Raw genomic sequence first — 17,399 nt, forward strand, 5'->3', positions numbered from 1 at the left:
AGACATTTAAATCAGTAATTTATTAACTCAGTCTTTGCCTTCGTTGTAGACCCGGACATCTTGAATGTCCTACACTGTTTCCCTCTGAACTAGCTAACCGAGTTCATGAAAGTCCATCTGAACCCCATCTTAATGGGACAGTTGTGATTTACATTCCACGGGTATTTTTTATAGATTTTGGAAGGACAACAAATAGAACAAATAAGAATCATAAGCTTTTCCAAGCCACAATATAATGATTGATAACAATTTTATATGTAAATTAAAAAAATCTTGCAAGGTAAGGAAAAAATAAGAACGCCCTTGTTTACAGTAGCAAAAAACCTAAACAATCTATGCATACGAGCTGAGACAGCTATATAGACAAACTGACCAACACTTCTTACAATAAACGAGTTTCAATGAATACTGATGCCTGATGTATAAGATTTCGCTTCCCTTTTGACTGTATGTTAATTGATCCTTTTTTTTTTTATCGCATAGTATTTTTTTATTTTATTTTTTGTAATAAACTAATCAAATTTTTTACTTCGACTTATAGGATTTCTGCTGAAGAAGGAATTATATTTCTGAATAACATAGTACAATACGGCTGGGAATTAGAATAAATTTTGAGTTGTAGAAATTTTTGAGTTATAGGTATTCAAGTTACAGGAATTTGACTGTATATAAATTTTTTCTTTGGTTTGAATATCAAATGAACTTATAAAAACAATGATTACACAAAAACTATTAGAGTTACATCTGTGCGGTTGTGACAAAAGAAAGAAAAAATTATAAATATTGGTTTGTTGCAGGTAGAAGCAGAGTAGAGGGCAATGTGGTCAATTTTTTTGTAAAATTGCATCAATCCACGAGAAAGCGCAATGTGTTTTGTGGTATCACAGATTACTGTGCAGTGAAATTTTAGAAGGGAGTACAGACGACCAGCACCTGATAGCAAGAGTATTGTTACATGGTATGCAAAGTTTAAGGAGAATGGAAGTGCAGTCGACCTTCTGTGAACAAGGCAGCCATCTGTTAATGAAGAGAAGGTAGAGGTTGTGCAACAAGCATTTTTACATAGCCTTCCAAATACTCATCATGCATCTCATGAACTAGGGATTCCCTGGTCAACAGTGCACAAAATTTTACAAAGAAACTAAGGTTGTACGCATATAAAGTTCAGATACTGTAACATCTATAACCAGATTACGGCTGTAGATTTTGTGCCGCCTTTGTGACCAAGATTTTGCAATGGATTGATAACAACAATGAGCACCTGCAACGTGTGTTTTCCAGACGAGGCCACTTTCCATATCTCTGAGAGGTAAACAGCATAATGTGAAAATATGGGGTTCAGAAAATCCATACTTTACCGGGGAAAAAATGAGATATTCCCCTAAAGTGAATGTGTGGTGCAGTTTGACGTACAATAGAATCACTGGGCCCTTCTCTTTCATTAAGCAATCAATAACAGCTAACATTTACCTGGATATGCTGCAACACCTATAAGCTATACCTCAACTAACTGACTCAACCAAGGGTGGTTTTCCAGCAGTATGGTGCACCACCACATTGAGGTTTACCAGTTTGAGATTTCTGAATGAATCATTTCCTGACAGATGGGTTGGGCACAACGGTCCCACTCTCTGGCCACCATGATCAGCAGACATAACTCCCTTAGACTTTTTCCTCTGAGGTTATGTTAAGGTCTGAGGTCTATGCAACACCTGCACCAGATCTGGACACACTGAGATGAAGAATAACTGAAGCTGTTGCTAGTGTTACCGAAGAAATGCTGACCAACACATGGGTGAAATTGATTATCTGTTGGACAAGCAACAAAAGGCACACATGTTGAAGTTTACTGACGTGGTAAAAAAAAACTTGATAATTTTTCTTTCTTTTGCCACAAACCATACAGCTGTTAACTGTTAATAGTTTTTTTGTAATAAATGTTTGTAATCATGGATAGACTTTATGGACACTGTATTGTCCATTCATCCATCCATTCATTTATTTATTTATTATTACAAATAATAACTACAATCTAGTTACTGTCTGTATAATCTCGTAAATTACGTTGTACTTACAAGTGAACCAAATGGCATTAAAAAAAAAATATTTTTTAAATTACATACAACTTGAAATAAAGTTTTTACGTTCATTGCAGTAATTCAATGCTAACCTGATCGCAGCATAATCTTCTTGCCCTGCTGTATCTAATATATCGATTTGAACTTCTTCTCCATCCAATACAACTTTCTTTCTGTACGAATCAGCTTTTGTGGGTTCATAATCTTCAACAAACTATTAACACACAAAATTTATTAATTATTAAAAAGAATAAAATTATTTATACATTAAACTGTATAATTAAATTTATTGATACAATTATATTAACATACAGCATACGTTTTATAAATTAGTTTTCAAAGTAATAATAAATGATTTAATAAAATAAAAAAAATTAATTTTTTATGCACAACTGAATGCAATACATTTACAAATCTGTTAAGGAAAAAGTTCCCTGGCCGGTTCAATGTGGAACCACCTGGCAGATGCCAACATCCCCACCACAGCAGCAGGCCCGGTCAGCCCATCAAGAGAGCTGTTGGACACGGACGCTACCTTCCAGCCACACCTCGCCAAGCTTTAAGTGCTCTGGCTGGTGGACCCAGCACCCGCCTAACTTAAAAGTTTTGTTAGAATTAATGTTTTATAAATTTTTAAGTGTCTATTTCTTTTTTGTTCCTGTTATTTGTTGATGTAATTGTAGAATAATGTTTAGTGCGTAAAACAAATGTTGATAATTTGTAGACTGTATAGATAAAATAAAAAAGGTACTGAGTTCAATCCCCAATCCCTGGGCCGGTATTATGACATAAATAAAATAAGAATGAAACGTACTAATTTATGGAAGATTAACATATATAACTGCAATAAAAAAATTAGAAAACAATTATAATTAACTTATAATATACGAGGTGTATGATAAAAGTAATCAGACTGACTTTTTACTTACCACAAAGTTTTTAATTTTTTCAAACAATAATATTATCCCCTTCAAAGTAGTTCCTTGGGCAGCTTTATGCTGGTGGAGTCGTTGTTCCCACTCCTGGTAGTAGTGGTGGAAGGCTTCAACCGGTAAGGCTTATAACTGGTCGGTAACAGTCTTTTGAATGTTCTTTAGAGTTCCAAAATGACATCCTTTTAAGACATGTTTCAATTTCGGGAAAAGGAAAAAGTCACAAGAACTCAAATCAGGTGAATAGGGGGATTGAGGAACCGTGGGAATGCGTTTTGAGGTCAAAACTTCCCTGATGGAAATGGCCGTGTGATATGGGGCGTGTCATGATGAAGCATCCACTTGTATGCAATGTCTGGTCTCACACGAATCACTCTTTTCCCGAGCCTTACAAGGACAACTTTGTAAAACATTAGGTTGACAGTTTGTCCAGGAGGAGCAAATTCTTTATGCACGACACCCCTACTGTGAAAAAAGCAAATCAGCACGGTTTTAATGTTTGATTTGCTCATTAGGCATTTTTTTTGGTCGAGGAGATGACAGAGTGTGCCACTCTTCGCTTTGTTTCAGGATCGTACTCAAATATCCAGGAATCATCATCTGTGATCACACGATTGAAGAATTCTTGGTCATTGTCAATTCTCTCAAGAAGATCAACACACACGTTTCTTCGATTGTCCTTCTGTTCTGTTGTGAGGTTTTTCAGCACCAATTTTGCACAAACCTTTCGCATGTCCAAATCGTCTGTCAAAATTTGATGTACGGAGAAAGTGTTTAAATTTAACCGTTCACTTATCATTTTTATTGTTAAACGACGGTCTGATCTCACAAGAACTCTCACACGCTCAATGTTTTCGTCAGATTTTGAAGCTGAAGGTCTCCCTGAGCAAGATTGATCCTTCAACGTGTTCTAAGCCTTCCAAAAATGATTTGTGCCAGCGGAAAAGTTATGCTTTTGATAAGCAATGTTCCCATAGGTCTGTTTCAACTTTTCAAAGGTCAAACTCGTGGATTCCCCAAGTTTAACAAAAAACTTGATTGCACAATGTTGCTCTAAATTCCGATGCTCCGTTTTGTAACACAACAAAAACACAACTTTACTGATGGTGCTGTCAAAGATAATGTGTTGGCTGAACGGAGTTGAAACTCGTACTGAGCATGTGAAAGGGATGAACAAACCAGTCTAGCACAGACCGGTAGACACAGTGTTGCCAGATTGCTCGCAGTGTTACCAATCTCATTATTTTTCTCACATAACTTGTATACTCATGTGATTAGACTCGGCTTAATATTTTGATACATGTCCATTCAATATAATATAATTCAACAATAATATAATTGTGAACAATAGTACAATTATGAAATATTATAGAACCTTCACTGAAATTTTTTATGGATATCCCTAACTCAACTTACAGTGACAATCTTTTGTGATAAAAATGGACTGAAGATAAATTTTAGTAAAAAATTTCATAAGAGGAGAGACCAAAATTGAAGCATGTAAACTTTTAAAATTTTCATACAAGATATATTTTTTGAATTCCGATTCTAAATTCCATATTCTATTTCACTTAATAAATATGTTCTGATAATTAAAGAAAAAACAGGTAGTTTATCATATCGATTATAATTATTAAACATAAAATTTTAACTTTATATGTTCACTACTATTCATTAAATTTCCTTTTATTATGAAACTATTGTAATACATATTTTGTGATGTTGATAAACTGTAAATTAAATAAAATACATAATGACATATCACACATAAATTAATTTAATTAACTCCATCATCTAAACTGAACACAATTTAATTAGAGGCTGATTAGTCAGTTTCTGTACATGTTTAATAATTTAATATTACACTCCGTGAATCAAAAGAAAGAATTAAAAACCTAAATGAATTAAATCTCAACAGCCACAATTTGCTACATGAAACATAAACTGCAAATCAGATTAATTAATATAATTTATTTTACAGAATAAGAAATGAAGATGGAGATACGTTGGAAAATGTAAATTTGTAATGAAAATTAGAATGATTCAAAAAGTCATGTGGCCACCTCATGGAAGTCATGCGAAGAATAAAACTTAATAAACATGTACGAAAAAGAGTTTTCAATTTAAATGAATAATAAAAATAAAAAAATTTAGTGGTAGTAAATTTTTTTCATTAACCCATGTTCAAGAGTGGAATTTATATATGTGCTTATGGCAATGTTAATGTATAATTCATAAATAACAAAGTATATTAATTATAAAACAAAAGAAAAAAATAATAAAGAAATAAAACTGACCTCATCATACATGAATTGTAATGTTAATGCTGATTTTCCAACACCACCACTACCAACCATAATCACCTTATGCAGCGCAGGCTGCGTGCTCGGCTTCTTAGACATTTTATATTGTTATAATATTTTTTTTTTATTATGGTTGTTATTATTATAGTTAAAAAGAAGTCGACAAATAACAATCAATCACTGGTGCGTGTGTTTATATAATTTCTTCTTAGACCAGCCTAACTGTAACAAAACAACAATAACAAACTAATTAAATAATCAAGTCTATTAAAAATGATTTACGTAAGCCTAGAGTATTAAAAAAAACTTCAAGTTAGAGACAAAATTAAATGCAAAGGACACTAAGAAAGTTTTGCAATATTGAGAGAACGTATCATCATAGGCAATTACAAGTCAGCGCATGTTTAGACAAGTCCTAAAAGACTGCACTGCAGCCGCTCTAGTCACTGCCTCAATGTCATTGCTTTTTAGCTGTGTTAGTGTAAAAAGATAGTAATGTCATTGTGGTAGAAAACTGAATACCGGGCAATTTTGGACGTGGATTGAGCGTTTAGAGGAATGACTCCTGTGCTTAGAGAGGATTATCCTCAACAAACAACAACATTAAAGCGGTACTAAGAACTAGCCTTGAGGATGCTCCAAGGTATGGTTAACAATTTCATCTGTGACCTAGGGAAACACTGCTGCAGCATGAAAAATGCTTGAAACAGACAGGCGTATGACCTACCAACAAATAGAGGTGTCCTGAGCATTAATACATCATCAGCAGTTCATGCTATTCAGCGAGATCACCTTCAAAAGCTTTGCACCCTTTTGGTGCTGTATAACTTGATCGATGATCAGATGGCATGTTGTTTCACGGTATAAAATAACTGAAAAAGTTCGAAAATGAGAAATTTCCCCACGGTGAACAGTACTGCGAAAGGTGATGAAACTTGGCTATACTAATACAAGGCTCAGAATAAAGTGCGGGTATTCAAAGATGAGGAGACCTGAAAAATCCAGATCGGTGAAGAAGACAACGGTCGTCGTATGTTTAGTAAGAGAGGAGTTTTAGAACAAGTTGTGTTGGAAACTCAGAACACAGCTACAGAAAAGCGGTATCCTGAGGAATGACTGCCTAAAGTTGTCAAAGGTCTCAAAACATTGTGCTCAAACTCAAGGATGGATATATGGTTTCTTCATCATGATAATGCTCTTTTCAACTCATCACCCCAAAGTTTGCCCAGAGTAATTAGCCAGTAATGGAATAAAACTGTCAAGAGCACCCTCCCTACAGTTCTTTTTTGCTCCATGTGACTTCTCGCTGTTCCCCCAGGTGAAGAACAGATTGAAAGGGAGGCATTTTATGAGCGATTATGACTTCCTAAGATCTTGGGACGATGAAAGCATGTCCAGATCAACAAGGAAACAAAGTAGGGTTTCTTTGAGGACTGGTTTTGAAGGACGGAAAAGTGTATAATGTGGTAGAAATTAGTTTGAAAAATTAGTCATATTGCAAAACTTTCGTAGTACCCTTTGTATTATCATAGACATAATGGTTGTAGGTGACCGGAAACAAGACTAAGACACTCCCAAATATGGATTACGCATTCTTAAAAATAAAAAGCATCCAAAGTTGTTTTCATATGAAAATGAAGAATGCAGTAGCTTCCTGTTGCCTTCTGTATTGAGCAAGTACACTGATAAAAAAATATTTCTAAGCCAGAGAAATGACGGTGGTATTCAAGAGACACCTTAACTTTGTTCACTACACAAATTGGCTGTACAACAAATGTCATTACTCTAAAAAAAAGAAACACTGAAAAGTGTCGCTTATACCTAAGATGTTTTGCATACATCACAGCGATAAGAAAAACTGTGAGAAATTTAATAAAACAAAAATAACAAATTAATGTACACACTTCTAATCAGAAACAACATATTATCAATTCAATCAGTACGTGAACATCTGCAGCAATAATGTTTGGGTATTGATCCAACATTAAAAAAAATTTATCAAATAGAGTATAGTTACTTTAAAATAAATAAACAAATTTTTCATTCTGATCAGCACATAATAATTTATTATATAGATCACATCGCGGATGGATAGATATGCTACTTCATTGATAAAAAATTAACCGCCTCAGAAACTGACTGGAGAGAATAAGGGAAACCATAGTAAAACCTTCATTAACATCTCTAAACACACAATTTTAAAATAAAAAAAATATCATGAGATTAACATCCATATTAGTTATTTAAAACACAAAAAAATAAAATAATGTTAACATAAACACATGAAGTTATTAAATACAGTGAGTCCGCACAATAATAGTGGGGATTTAAATGGTTATAGCTTTGGAAAAAAACACTGTAGAAAGACGAACTGTATATTAAATGAAGAGAAATACTACATGTATGAAAGATAGTTGTGTTTTCAGCGCATGCAGCAGCACGTGTGCATTACATTATCATGTTTGTGGTGCAGAGGAAAGTTCAATGCGTGTTGTGGCATGCTATGTTTAAATCGGTTATACGTGTTAGGCATGAATACCATTATGTATAAAATGAAGACCCCCGCGTGAAAATAATATTCAGCAATGAGACAAACAATTCAAAGAAACAGCCATGCTACCGAAGCAAACACGTCCAGGAGAGCCAACAGGGTCTGAAGAAACAATTGAAGCAGTGCATACAAGTTTCTTGGATAGCCCAAAGAAATCCACACATAAGTCTTCTAGACAGCTGGACATTCTTAAACAAATTCACAATGTGTTAAAATGACAGTTAAATTTTATTGCATACAAAATTCAGACCCTTCAACAATTTTATCTACAGGGCAAAGTCAAACAATTTGATTTTGTTATAAACATTTTGAACAGGCTGAAATAGAATGATGGTTTTTTAAACAAGATCATTTTCAACGATGAAGCAACATTTCATGTTTCTGTTTGAGTGCATTGGAATTATGTTCTTATATGGGGTACTGATCCTCTACATGCCATTATTGAACATCAGTGTGACAGTAAAAATGTGAATGTGTAGTGTGCTACTTGGGCAAGACAAAGTTATTAGACCCTTCTTTTTTGCTGGAAATCTGTAATATGGAACTTCTCCTGAAGAGTGTACAGCACCTCAAATACCGGATACCCATTTTCCAGTTAGACGGAGCTCCTTCACATTTTGCCGCAATCGTGCAAGATTTTCTAAACAAAATATTTCCTCGGCAATGGGTAGGACAAGAAGGGTGAATTTCCTGGCCTCCATGGTCTCCAGATCTAAAACAAAACTGCATTCTGTTCAAATTCAAAATCTGGACCATTAAAAGAAAGGATCTCTGAAGCCGTTTCCTCTATCATGCTGGATGTTCTCTGTCATGTATGGCAAGAGACTATCATCTTGATGTTTGCAGGGCAACTAAGGGAGCACACATCAAAATCTACTGAACAGGTAAGAAACTTGGAGCGTTTCTCTTTCATTTAACTTATAGTTTATCTCTCAACAATGATTTGTTCAGAAGCTAAAACCATTTAAGATCCCAATATTATTTTGTAGACACATTGTATAAAAAATAACTAAAAATAATTCATAATTCAGAAGATATTAATGAAAATTATTTGGGTACACATATTTGTATATATTGAATGGGTTGCAAAATATTGAAGGATTTTTATATCTTTTAATTAATATTATGAGTATATAATTCATTGAAAAAAAAAATTTTTTTTATAAATGAAAACCTTGTAACAGTATTTTAAATAGACTGCTGAAAAGAATAAGACTCTTTCTCATAAGTTGAAGTGTTCTGTTAAATTATACGAGGAACAGTGAAATAGTGGTTTCTTTAACAATCAAAAATAGAATAGTCTAACCAACTATTCTTTTTAGAAAAAATTATTCCACATTCATAAGTATAAACAAAAGGATAAAGAAATAGGGATACGTGTGCATTAACCTGCACGCATATTTTTTTTTCATGTACAGCTATTATCTGTTACTATTTTGTATGTTAATTATTCTATTTAGTTAAAATATCATTCTAATTATTAATAAGTTGTATGTAATTTGTATTTTTAATGTTAATTAGATGATTTTTTTTTCTGGGTGAAAAACACCTAATTGCATTATCATCGCTCGAACATGATATATTTGTTATAATAAACAAAGATATATCACATTATATATTTCAATTAAAATAATAATATTACCATCTGCTTTACAACTGGTATGAATAGCTGAAACACACTACAATAATTAAAATACTTGAATATATATATGAGCAGCCCTAAAACCCGTAAAACCTAAGATAACGTTTCATTGTCTCCTAAAATAATAATGTTAGTCCCTAAGTTAAACTAGCGATGCAATGTCACATAACAGATACAATCCACAAGGATGTGGTGCACTATTAGTTGGCGGTCACAGTATAGATGACTGCCAACAACAACATGCATGCATTTGTTTGCATCATGCATCATCAGATATCCATGAGTGAGCCTAGTGTGCCCTATTCGCAAATGGCAAATAACAACCTCCTCCCAATGGTTATTTCTTCATAAGGAGCTCCACAGTGACACAGTTTTCTAGACTGGATGAAGTTTATTGTTAATATTAGCATTCCACTCACTTTTCCACTCATCATGAATCACCTACTTTAGAAAATAGACAAGATCGTTCGAAGGAACACGATTGGTGAAAGCAAGCAATGGTTATGTTTGGTTAGAATATGTTGATATATGTATGATTTGTAATCTAACCAAACATAACCTACACTCGCTTTGCTCATTAACCTAGTCTTATTAACGTTAAATATACAAATTATATACAGTAAGTTGCATATCAAATTTTGACTTATAATATGTAATATATAATACCTATATATGTATAATAATAGCTTTGTTCATGCACAAGTATCAAAATAGTAACACATATCTAACTCCTTTATTTTGGTACGGGGAATTAATAAATGATAACATCCCATTGACAGTTATAATTAAAACTGAAAAAATCCAACTGTTTATCACTCAATAATTAGAGGAATTATTATTTTTTGGCTAGAGGAATTACTTCACTACAGAATTTTATAGAGAAGCTTGTACACAGGAATATGGAAATGGAATTTTCACACCTGAAATGCCATTCCTGACCAGGATTTTATCCCCAGGACTCCCAGATGAGAGGCAGAGAAGCTACCACTTGCCACAGAGATTTACAGGTTATCCCCACATATTGAAGAACTGTGCCACCAAGTTACCCCGTACAGTTATTAAGCGTAAGTTAATCAAATCGAGAATATATAAAACACACATAATAATTTGTGAAAAAACTGTTTTCGACAACCAACAATCCAACACAGTAGATTATAATTCTAAAAAATATTTCTGTTTTTTAAATTTTTCCTGTATTAAAATTACAAAAATAATTTTTATAATAATTAGCTTATAATCTCCTGTTTTTTTTTTGTTTTTTACATCCTTGCACTAAGTAAAAAAAGATATTGTGATCACAAAAATTTCAGATTTCAACGGAAATATCCATTTTGACTAGTTTCGGCATGATGTCTGTACATACAAACAAACATATGTTTGTGCACCTCCCCTTTTGATTGCAATCGAATGGACCAAAAGTGTCTTTCTTAACTGCAGTAAAATGCCCTCATTGAGTGCTTTTCAACGATGTATCATAAGTGTTACTTATTTTCATCAGTTCCAGAGCTGTAGCCAAATAAAATTTTAATTAATGAAATATTTGGATTTTACAAAGGGAATCCGACTTCATCTCCTTTTTTTAACTTTTTTTTTAATTTAAATATATTTATTTATTAATAATTAATAACCTCTGATTGTAAAAAAAATTACAATAAATAATAATTCAATAACAACAATAAAAAAAGAAAAAATATCAGAAGGTATTAATGGAATAAAATTTTATCTACTTTTCATTTAAAAAAAATGTGTATATGTAATTTTATAGGCGTACAAGAAAGTCAAGTGATGTCCACATCAGAATTATTTAAATTACTCACAAAAAACCGAAAAAAAAATTATGATCTTGTGCATTCATCTGTATAAAACGATATCCTTAATCAGTTTCAAAACCGTGAATGGCAAAGGTTCAATTATAAATCCTGAATTCATTTTATCAATATACTTTTGTCAAAAGGGCATTCTTCCAACTTATTACAAAGATGGTCTTTTACACAACAGGTAGAAACAGAAAAGTACATCAATAACAAAGAGGTGATGAAGTTAAGACAGAACAATCTGAAGTTAGACCAATCTGGATTCACAACTAGCACATAAAATACAAAAGGCAGGATCAATATAAAATATCAAAAAAGAACACAACCAAAAAAAAAAAAAACTGTACTGTGTATGCAAAATAATATATATATAAAAAAAAAAAAGGTTTGTAAAGTAAAACATAAATTTTTTAATTACTTTATTTGTTAAGTGGAAAAGACATTTTTTAACTATATGTGAAATTTAATTGAATTTTCAATTTTTATATATATATATATATATATAAAATATCTGAAAAAATAATACCTGATAAATAAAACATCTGATAATAATAATATAATATATATAGACTAAAAAAACTTTTTGTTAATTTCTCTCTCTTCTTTCTCTGTAAGCACAAGTCTCACAGACCTTTTTTCTGTTTTTTTTTTGTTTTTTTTTAATTGTAATTTCTTCACAGAAAATCCTTCTTTCTGAAATTTAAACAATTTTTTTTCTTTATTAATTCCCAGTTAAGTCCTGAATTTCTATTCCTGCTTTGTTTAAGTCTTTCTTACTTTCATCACAAAGTACATCGTTAGTTTTTTCTAGGCAAAAGAAGATAATTTTCTTGGGAATTCCATTATATCACTCATCCTTTAAATATGGCTTATGTGAACCGATGTCCTCTCATCCATTATTTCTTTAAATTTCTGGTATAATATTTTTTGAGGGCAGAGTATACCGGATATCCTGAAAGGTGTAAGCCAAACTTATGGGACCGATTCAGGACATTAAACGAGATAAGAAAGTTAACATGGACAAATGCTAAAGTAGATTGAAAAATTATGTGGTTTGACAATTTTTTTTTTCATCAGCAGACGTATAAAATTTTTTAATTTAATATAATTTTAAACCTTTTTTTTATTTAAAACTTAGATACCAAAACAAAGAAAAATAACTTTTTGGTAGAAACAAAAATGTGAGAAACGCATCTTAAAAAAAAAGAAATGGAATGAAAAAGCATGAAGAAACTGTTATCAACCATATGCTAAAATTATTTGGAATGCAGGAATAAGTATTAACTACTTACTTTTAACTCTGTTTTCTTGGTTTTTTATATAAAAACATTTTGAATTTCAGAATGACATCAGGATACATATAGTTATTATTCATTTATTTATGTTAGCAACTTTACAGGTTAACTGTCTAATTATTAATACACGAGGGATGAAATTTTTAACATAAAAAATAGAATGATTTATTGGGATTCAAACCCAGAACCTACCGAACAAAAGACAGATATTGATGCTATTATACTATAACAATGTAATGTTACGCGATGATAAAGGAAAAATATTAAATTTACCTAGAAAATATTTTATGAAGACAATTTTTCATTTTCAAAACTTTCCACCAAAGTTACAACAAAAACTTATTCTAACCAGAACTTCCTAAAGAAAAATATTAAAACTAAAAGAGAAATATTTATTGCAATCAGTTCATTTGAAAAAAGAAAAATCCTGACCTTACAAATTGCAATCTTGATAAAAATTACAAACTGACTGACCTGAGAATTTCTTTCTTTAATTAAACCCAATTAATATAAGATAACTGTTATGGGTCAACACAATGAAACAAAGTAACTGGTATAGATTCACATTACTAATGTAACTATAAATTAATGACCTAGTTCCAGCATAAAACATGTTCCTTATCAAAGCATACAACGAGGGTTATACTTTCTCACTGACCCTTGATCAATCTGGTATTACAACTTTCCCTTATAACTTTGTTGGCACATATTCAACGTACATAAAACTCCTACAATGTTATCATAGAAATGATCAAACTACCCTCTTTAAATCGAAGAACTCTTTGGAGCTGCATCTAATTATTAACAAAAGATGCAAATTTATGCTTAAAAAAAATTAACAAAATAAATATGCTACTAATTCATCCTCCTGGTTTCTAATTAACTGTTAACTGAATTTAAAAGTACTTTTAACATCAAACACAATGTATGTCCACGATGGTCAACAATCAACCAGATGGTAAACCACATCATGGTCAGGCTTCTTTCTTAGTACCAAGTGATTTTTTATACTTTAAAAAAATTATTATGATAAAAATAGTAATTTTCTTATATTTCTTATCTTAAAATCATACCCTATCTAACATGTAATAATTTAAATACAAAAAATAAATAATTTTCTAAGTAAATCGAACAAATATGTTATTTTAATATCAAAAACTTTTTTTTGCTGTACTTTTTTCTCTGAAATTTCTTGAACATGTTATTAGTTTTTTTTTTTCTAATTTATGTCTAAGTAAATGGAAAATTAAAAAAAACAGAGTGGCATATCATTGTGCTAATTTCCTCCATAAAAAAATGCACGTTTACAAATGTCAATAACTTTTGTACAAACAAGCTAGCGAGGTATATATTTTTTATTTTACAGCAAATCTTTTGTTCTGTTGGTTTATGTATTTTTCTCTGTGGTGGTAACACTGTTAGCTAGATGCACTTTCGAGTGTACCAAAAAGTGGTCAAAACCTGTAAACCACAAGACATAACAGAAAACAGTATGGTCTCCTTATATACACCACAATTAAAAAGCTTAAGTACTATGGAAATGCTATATTGGCTAACACAAATAAAAGTGCGACTGAAATGAAGCAGTCAATTTTAGCTACAATTAGACACATCAACTGATGATAAACCTACACATCATAAAAGGAATCTTGGGCACTTATTCATTAATAAGATTCCAAGATTCCTGGAAATCTTATTCTTTTATCTGGCGCTTTTAAAATAGGATGCAAGCACATGGTAACACTCCTGGGAAACATCAAGAGAATATGAAAAAACCGATCAGTTTGTTTGTTTTAAGTATACTGCCCCTAAATATGAAAGACTAGTAGACAGCTTTCAAAATACACTAGGGGGCTAACCCAAAACGCTAATAAAAGTTTGAACAATTTCATACGGTGAAGATGTGACAAAATCTAGAGTTTCGTAAAAACGTTTAGACGGCTGTAGCAGAAAGGATCAGTGATGGACAGAGCTGGGATTTCCCTAGGACATTCATCCAGTATTCTTAAATGGACAAAAAACGGACACTAAAATACAGTCAAACACATTCCAACCAAGAAAGAAAGGAAAGTTACATTAAAGGAATTTAAAAGATGAAGAAAAACAAGTGCAAGCAGATGTAACATATGCAGCAGGGCAGTTCTAATTCAGAATAAGTTTTGGTGTTTAATTACTGTTTATTTAGTTGATTTTATTTTGTTTTCTGCAATTTATTTTCTCATGTTTCATTCATTGTTTCCAGGGTTCTATACTAGGTAGAAACATAATTTTTCCTCCAAGTGTTAAGAATTTCTTGATTTATGTTTTGATAGAACCATTATAATGTTTTTGGTATAAGCTATTTAAAAAAAAATATATAGTTTTATGAATGAACTTGAATTTACATGAAAATAAAAACTAAATAGTTGCTTAGAAACAGTATATATTAAATCTGTTCTACACTTCATAAAACCAAGTTAGGCCTTTTAAATGACACTAATTTTGCTGCTATAGGTTCAACACTAATGAAATTATGATCTCTCTAGCAAATCAATGTTTTAGCAGCTTTAACCATCATAATGGGTTGAAGTGGCTAAAACGGTTTAACAGCTTTAACCATCATAGTGGGTTGAAGTTGCTAAAACATTTTAGCCCTACATCATGGGTTGTAACTATTGAGATTGTAAATTATACTATACATTACTCGTAACTGTTGTAAACTTATGACAAAAAATTGTATCCATAAGTCTTATAATAATAAAAAAAAAAAAAAAACTAACGTATATTAAATATACATTAGTATTAAATTGTTTAATAATAATTATTTAATTTATTATTTTTTTTAAATAAATAAACTAATGGCTGAATATGAAAATTTTGATAAACATATGTTTTGATAGTTTTTCAATATTGTATGTACTTTCATCACACACTTTATAAAACATTATCTCATAAATCCCAGTAGCTTAAAATTCAACTAGAAAACACATAACAGTGTTTGAAATCACATAAAACTTAAAAAATGGAAATTTAAAACGCTCACTGTTAACGGTATTTAACAGCAGACTTTTTAAATTAAAAAATAAAACCGAAACAGTATGGGTTTAGCACACTTTTAAATGACAGTCTAAACCATAAAAAAACACTAAATATAGGGATTGGCAAACATTATTCATAAATAATCAAATAGAAAAGTATTACAGATTCAAGATTTTGAATATAACATGAGCATATAAAATTTGAATATCTCAAATAAAGCGTGTTACAAATATATAATGTAGCATTCACCCTTTTATTATTATTTTTCTGTTTAGCCTCTGGAACACTGTAAGGTATAACTTCAGAGGATAAATGTGGATATGTATGAATGTAAATGAAATGTAATCTTGCACAGTCTCAGGTTGACGATTCCTGAGATGTATGGTTAATTGAAACCTAACCACTAAAGAACACTGGTATCCACAATCTATTCACTGAGATGAACAATAAATTCCACAGAAAATCATATAGCCGTAAATATATTTTTACTTTTTTCAGTTATAGTTTTATTATTGCTACAACAATATGGCTACAAAGTGATAAGAAATCAGCCAAAATTCTGATTTCACAGGTTTTTGTGAAAATGTCAATGTTCCAAGAACCCCTTAGTCCAAAAAATACAGAAATATCCATAAGATGTATTTATATATGTGTTAACCTGTAATTTGATTACATTTCCAGACTGACTTGACAGAAAAAAAAATTCTTCAAAGTAGCTCAAAAAAACATCTCTATATGTGGTATTAAATTTTGGACAAAATTACAAAAGGGAAGGAATGGTTTACGGCATTTTTAAATTGACTTTTTGTAAGTAGCAGTATAAAACTGACTTTAGTATGATGAAAATATTTATTAAGTTACATAAATTTCCGAAGTTTTAAGCCGATCAATTTTTAAAGGTGAAGTGTTATTCATTAAAATTATTTCGAAACAGTTTTTGTTTGATTTTTTGAAAGCTTGTTAAGAAAAAAAAATTGAAATTTTGCACAAATGTATGGCTAAAATATATATATATATATATATCCCAGCTTTGCCTGAATTTTTATCCTGTAGGAGTCAAGGGGCATCACAGACCCAAAAGTTTTCTTTTAGCCTTGTTGAATAACGTCGCACTGAATTGGACTGACTAATTTGTTTATTTATGCAACAGCAGGTTACAGAGTAACAACACAGTGAAATGATGTCAACAGTTCTCTGCGTGATGCCAAGGCATCTATTGATATATAAGGTATCTATATAGCACTGGGGTGTTAAGTATAAATGTAGTCTTGAACAGACTCAGGCCTACCACTCCTGACATGTGTGGTTTTAAACTCAACCACCAAAGAACATTGGTATCCACAATCTTGCATTCAAATCCATATAAAAACAACTGCCTTCACAAGGACTCGACCCTTAGAACTCTTGACTTTAAAAATCAGCTGATTTACTGATGACGACTTTAACTACTAGACTAACCCTGAGAATTAATTGAAGTAAATAATTACACTCCAAACTTAATATACAAAATTTTTTAACTTTAATTTTCCATATTTTATGTACAACTGTCTAGTATTTATGTAAACAACATGCAAAAAGAAGTACGACAGGGGCCGACTTTGGAATTTAGAATGTTATTTAATATTTGAATTCCTGATAATTTTTTTGGGTAAGGGGCTCATCAAATGGAACCAAAAGTTTTGATTATTTTTTTGTACCTGTTATAATTTAAATACAGTATAATTTTGATGATAAAATCATCACCATTTTCATTTTTTTTTGGAATA

At 31.3% G+C, this 17,399-nt stretch overlaps 1 protein-coding gene across 3 annotated transcripts in view; it reads right to left on the reverse strand.

Annotated features, from left to right (window-relative positions):
• LOC142333554 (ras-related protein Ral-a) overlaps nucleotides 1-17,399 on the reverse strand; it is a 43,860-nt gene that overhangs the window by 10,128 nt on the left and 16,333 nt on the right. For all 3 annotated transcript variants that reach the window (XM_075380835.1, XM_075380837.1, XM_075380836.1), the window contains exons 2-3: nucleotides 5,308-5,535; nucleotides 2,171-2,292 (exon numbers count right to left, since the gene is read on the reverse strand). In XM_075380835.1, coding sequence (XP_075236950.1) covers nucleotides 2,171-2,292; nucleotides 5,308-5,412 — 227 coding nt within the window. In that variant the 5' untranslated portion in view covers nucleotides 5,413-5,535. The remainder of the gene's footprint in view (nucleotides 1-2,170; nucleotides 2,293-5,307; nucleotides 5,536-17,399) is intronic.

Source organism: Lycorma delicatula, chromosome 13 (genome assembly GCF_047948215.1).
Source record: "Lycorma delicatula isolate Av1 chromosome 13, ASM4794821v1, whole genome shotgun sequence".
In the NCBI taxonomy this organism is placed as follows: Eukaryota; Metazoa; Arthropoda; class Insecta; order Hemiptera; family Fulgoridae; genus Lycorma; species Lycorma delicatula.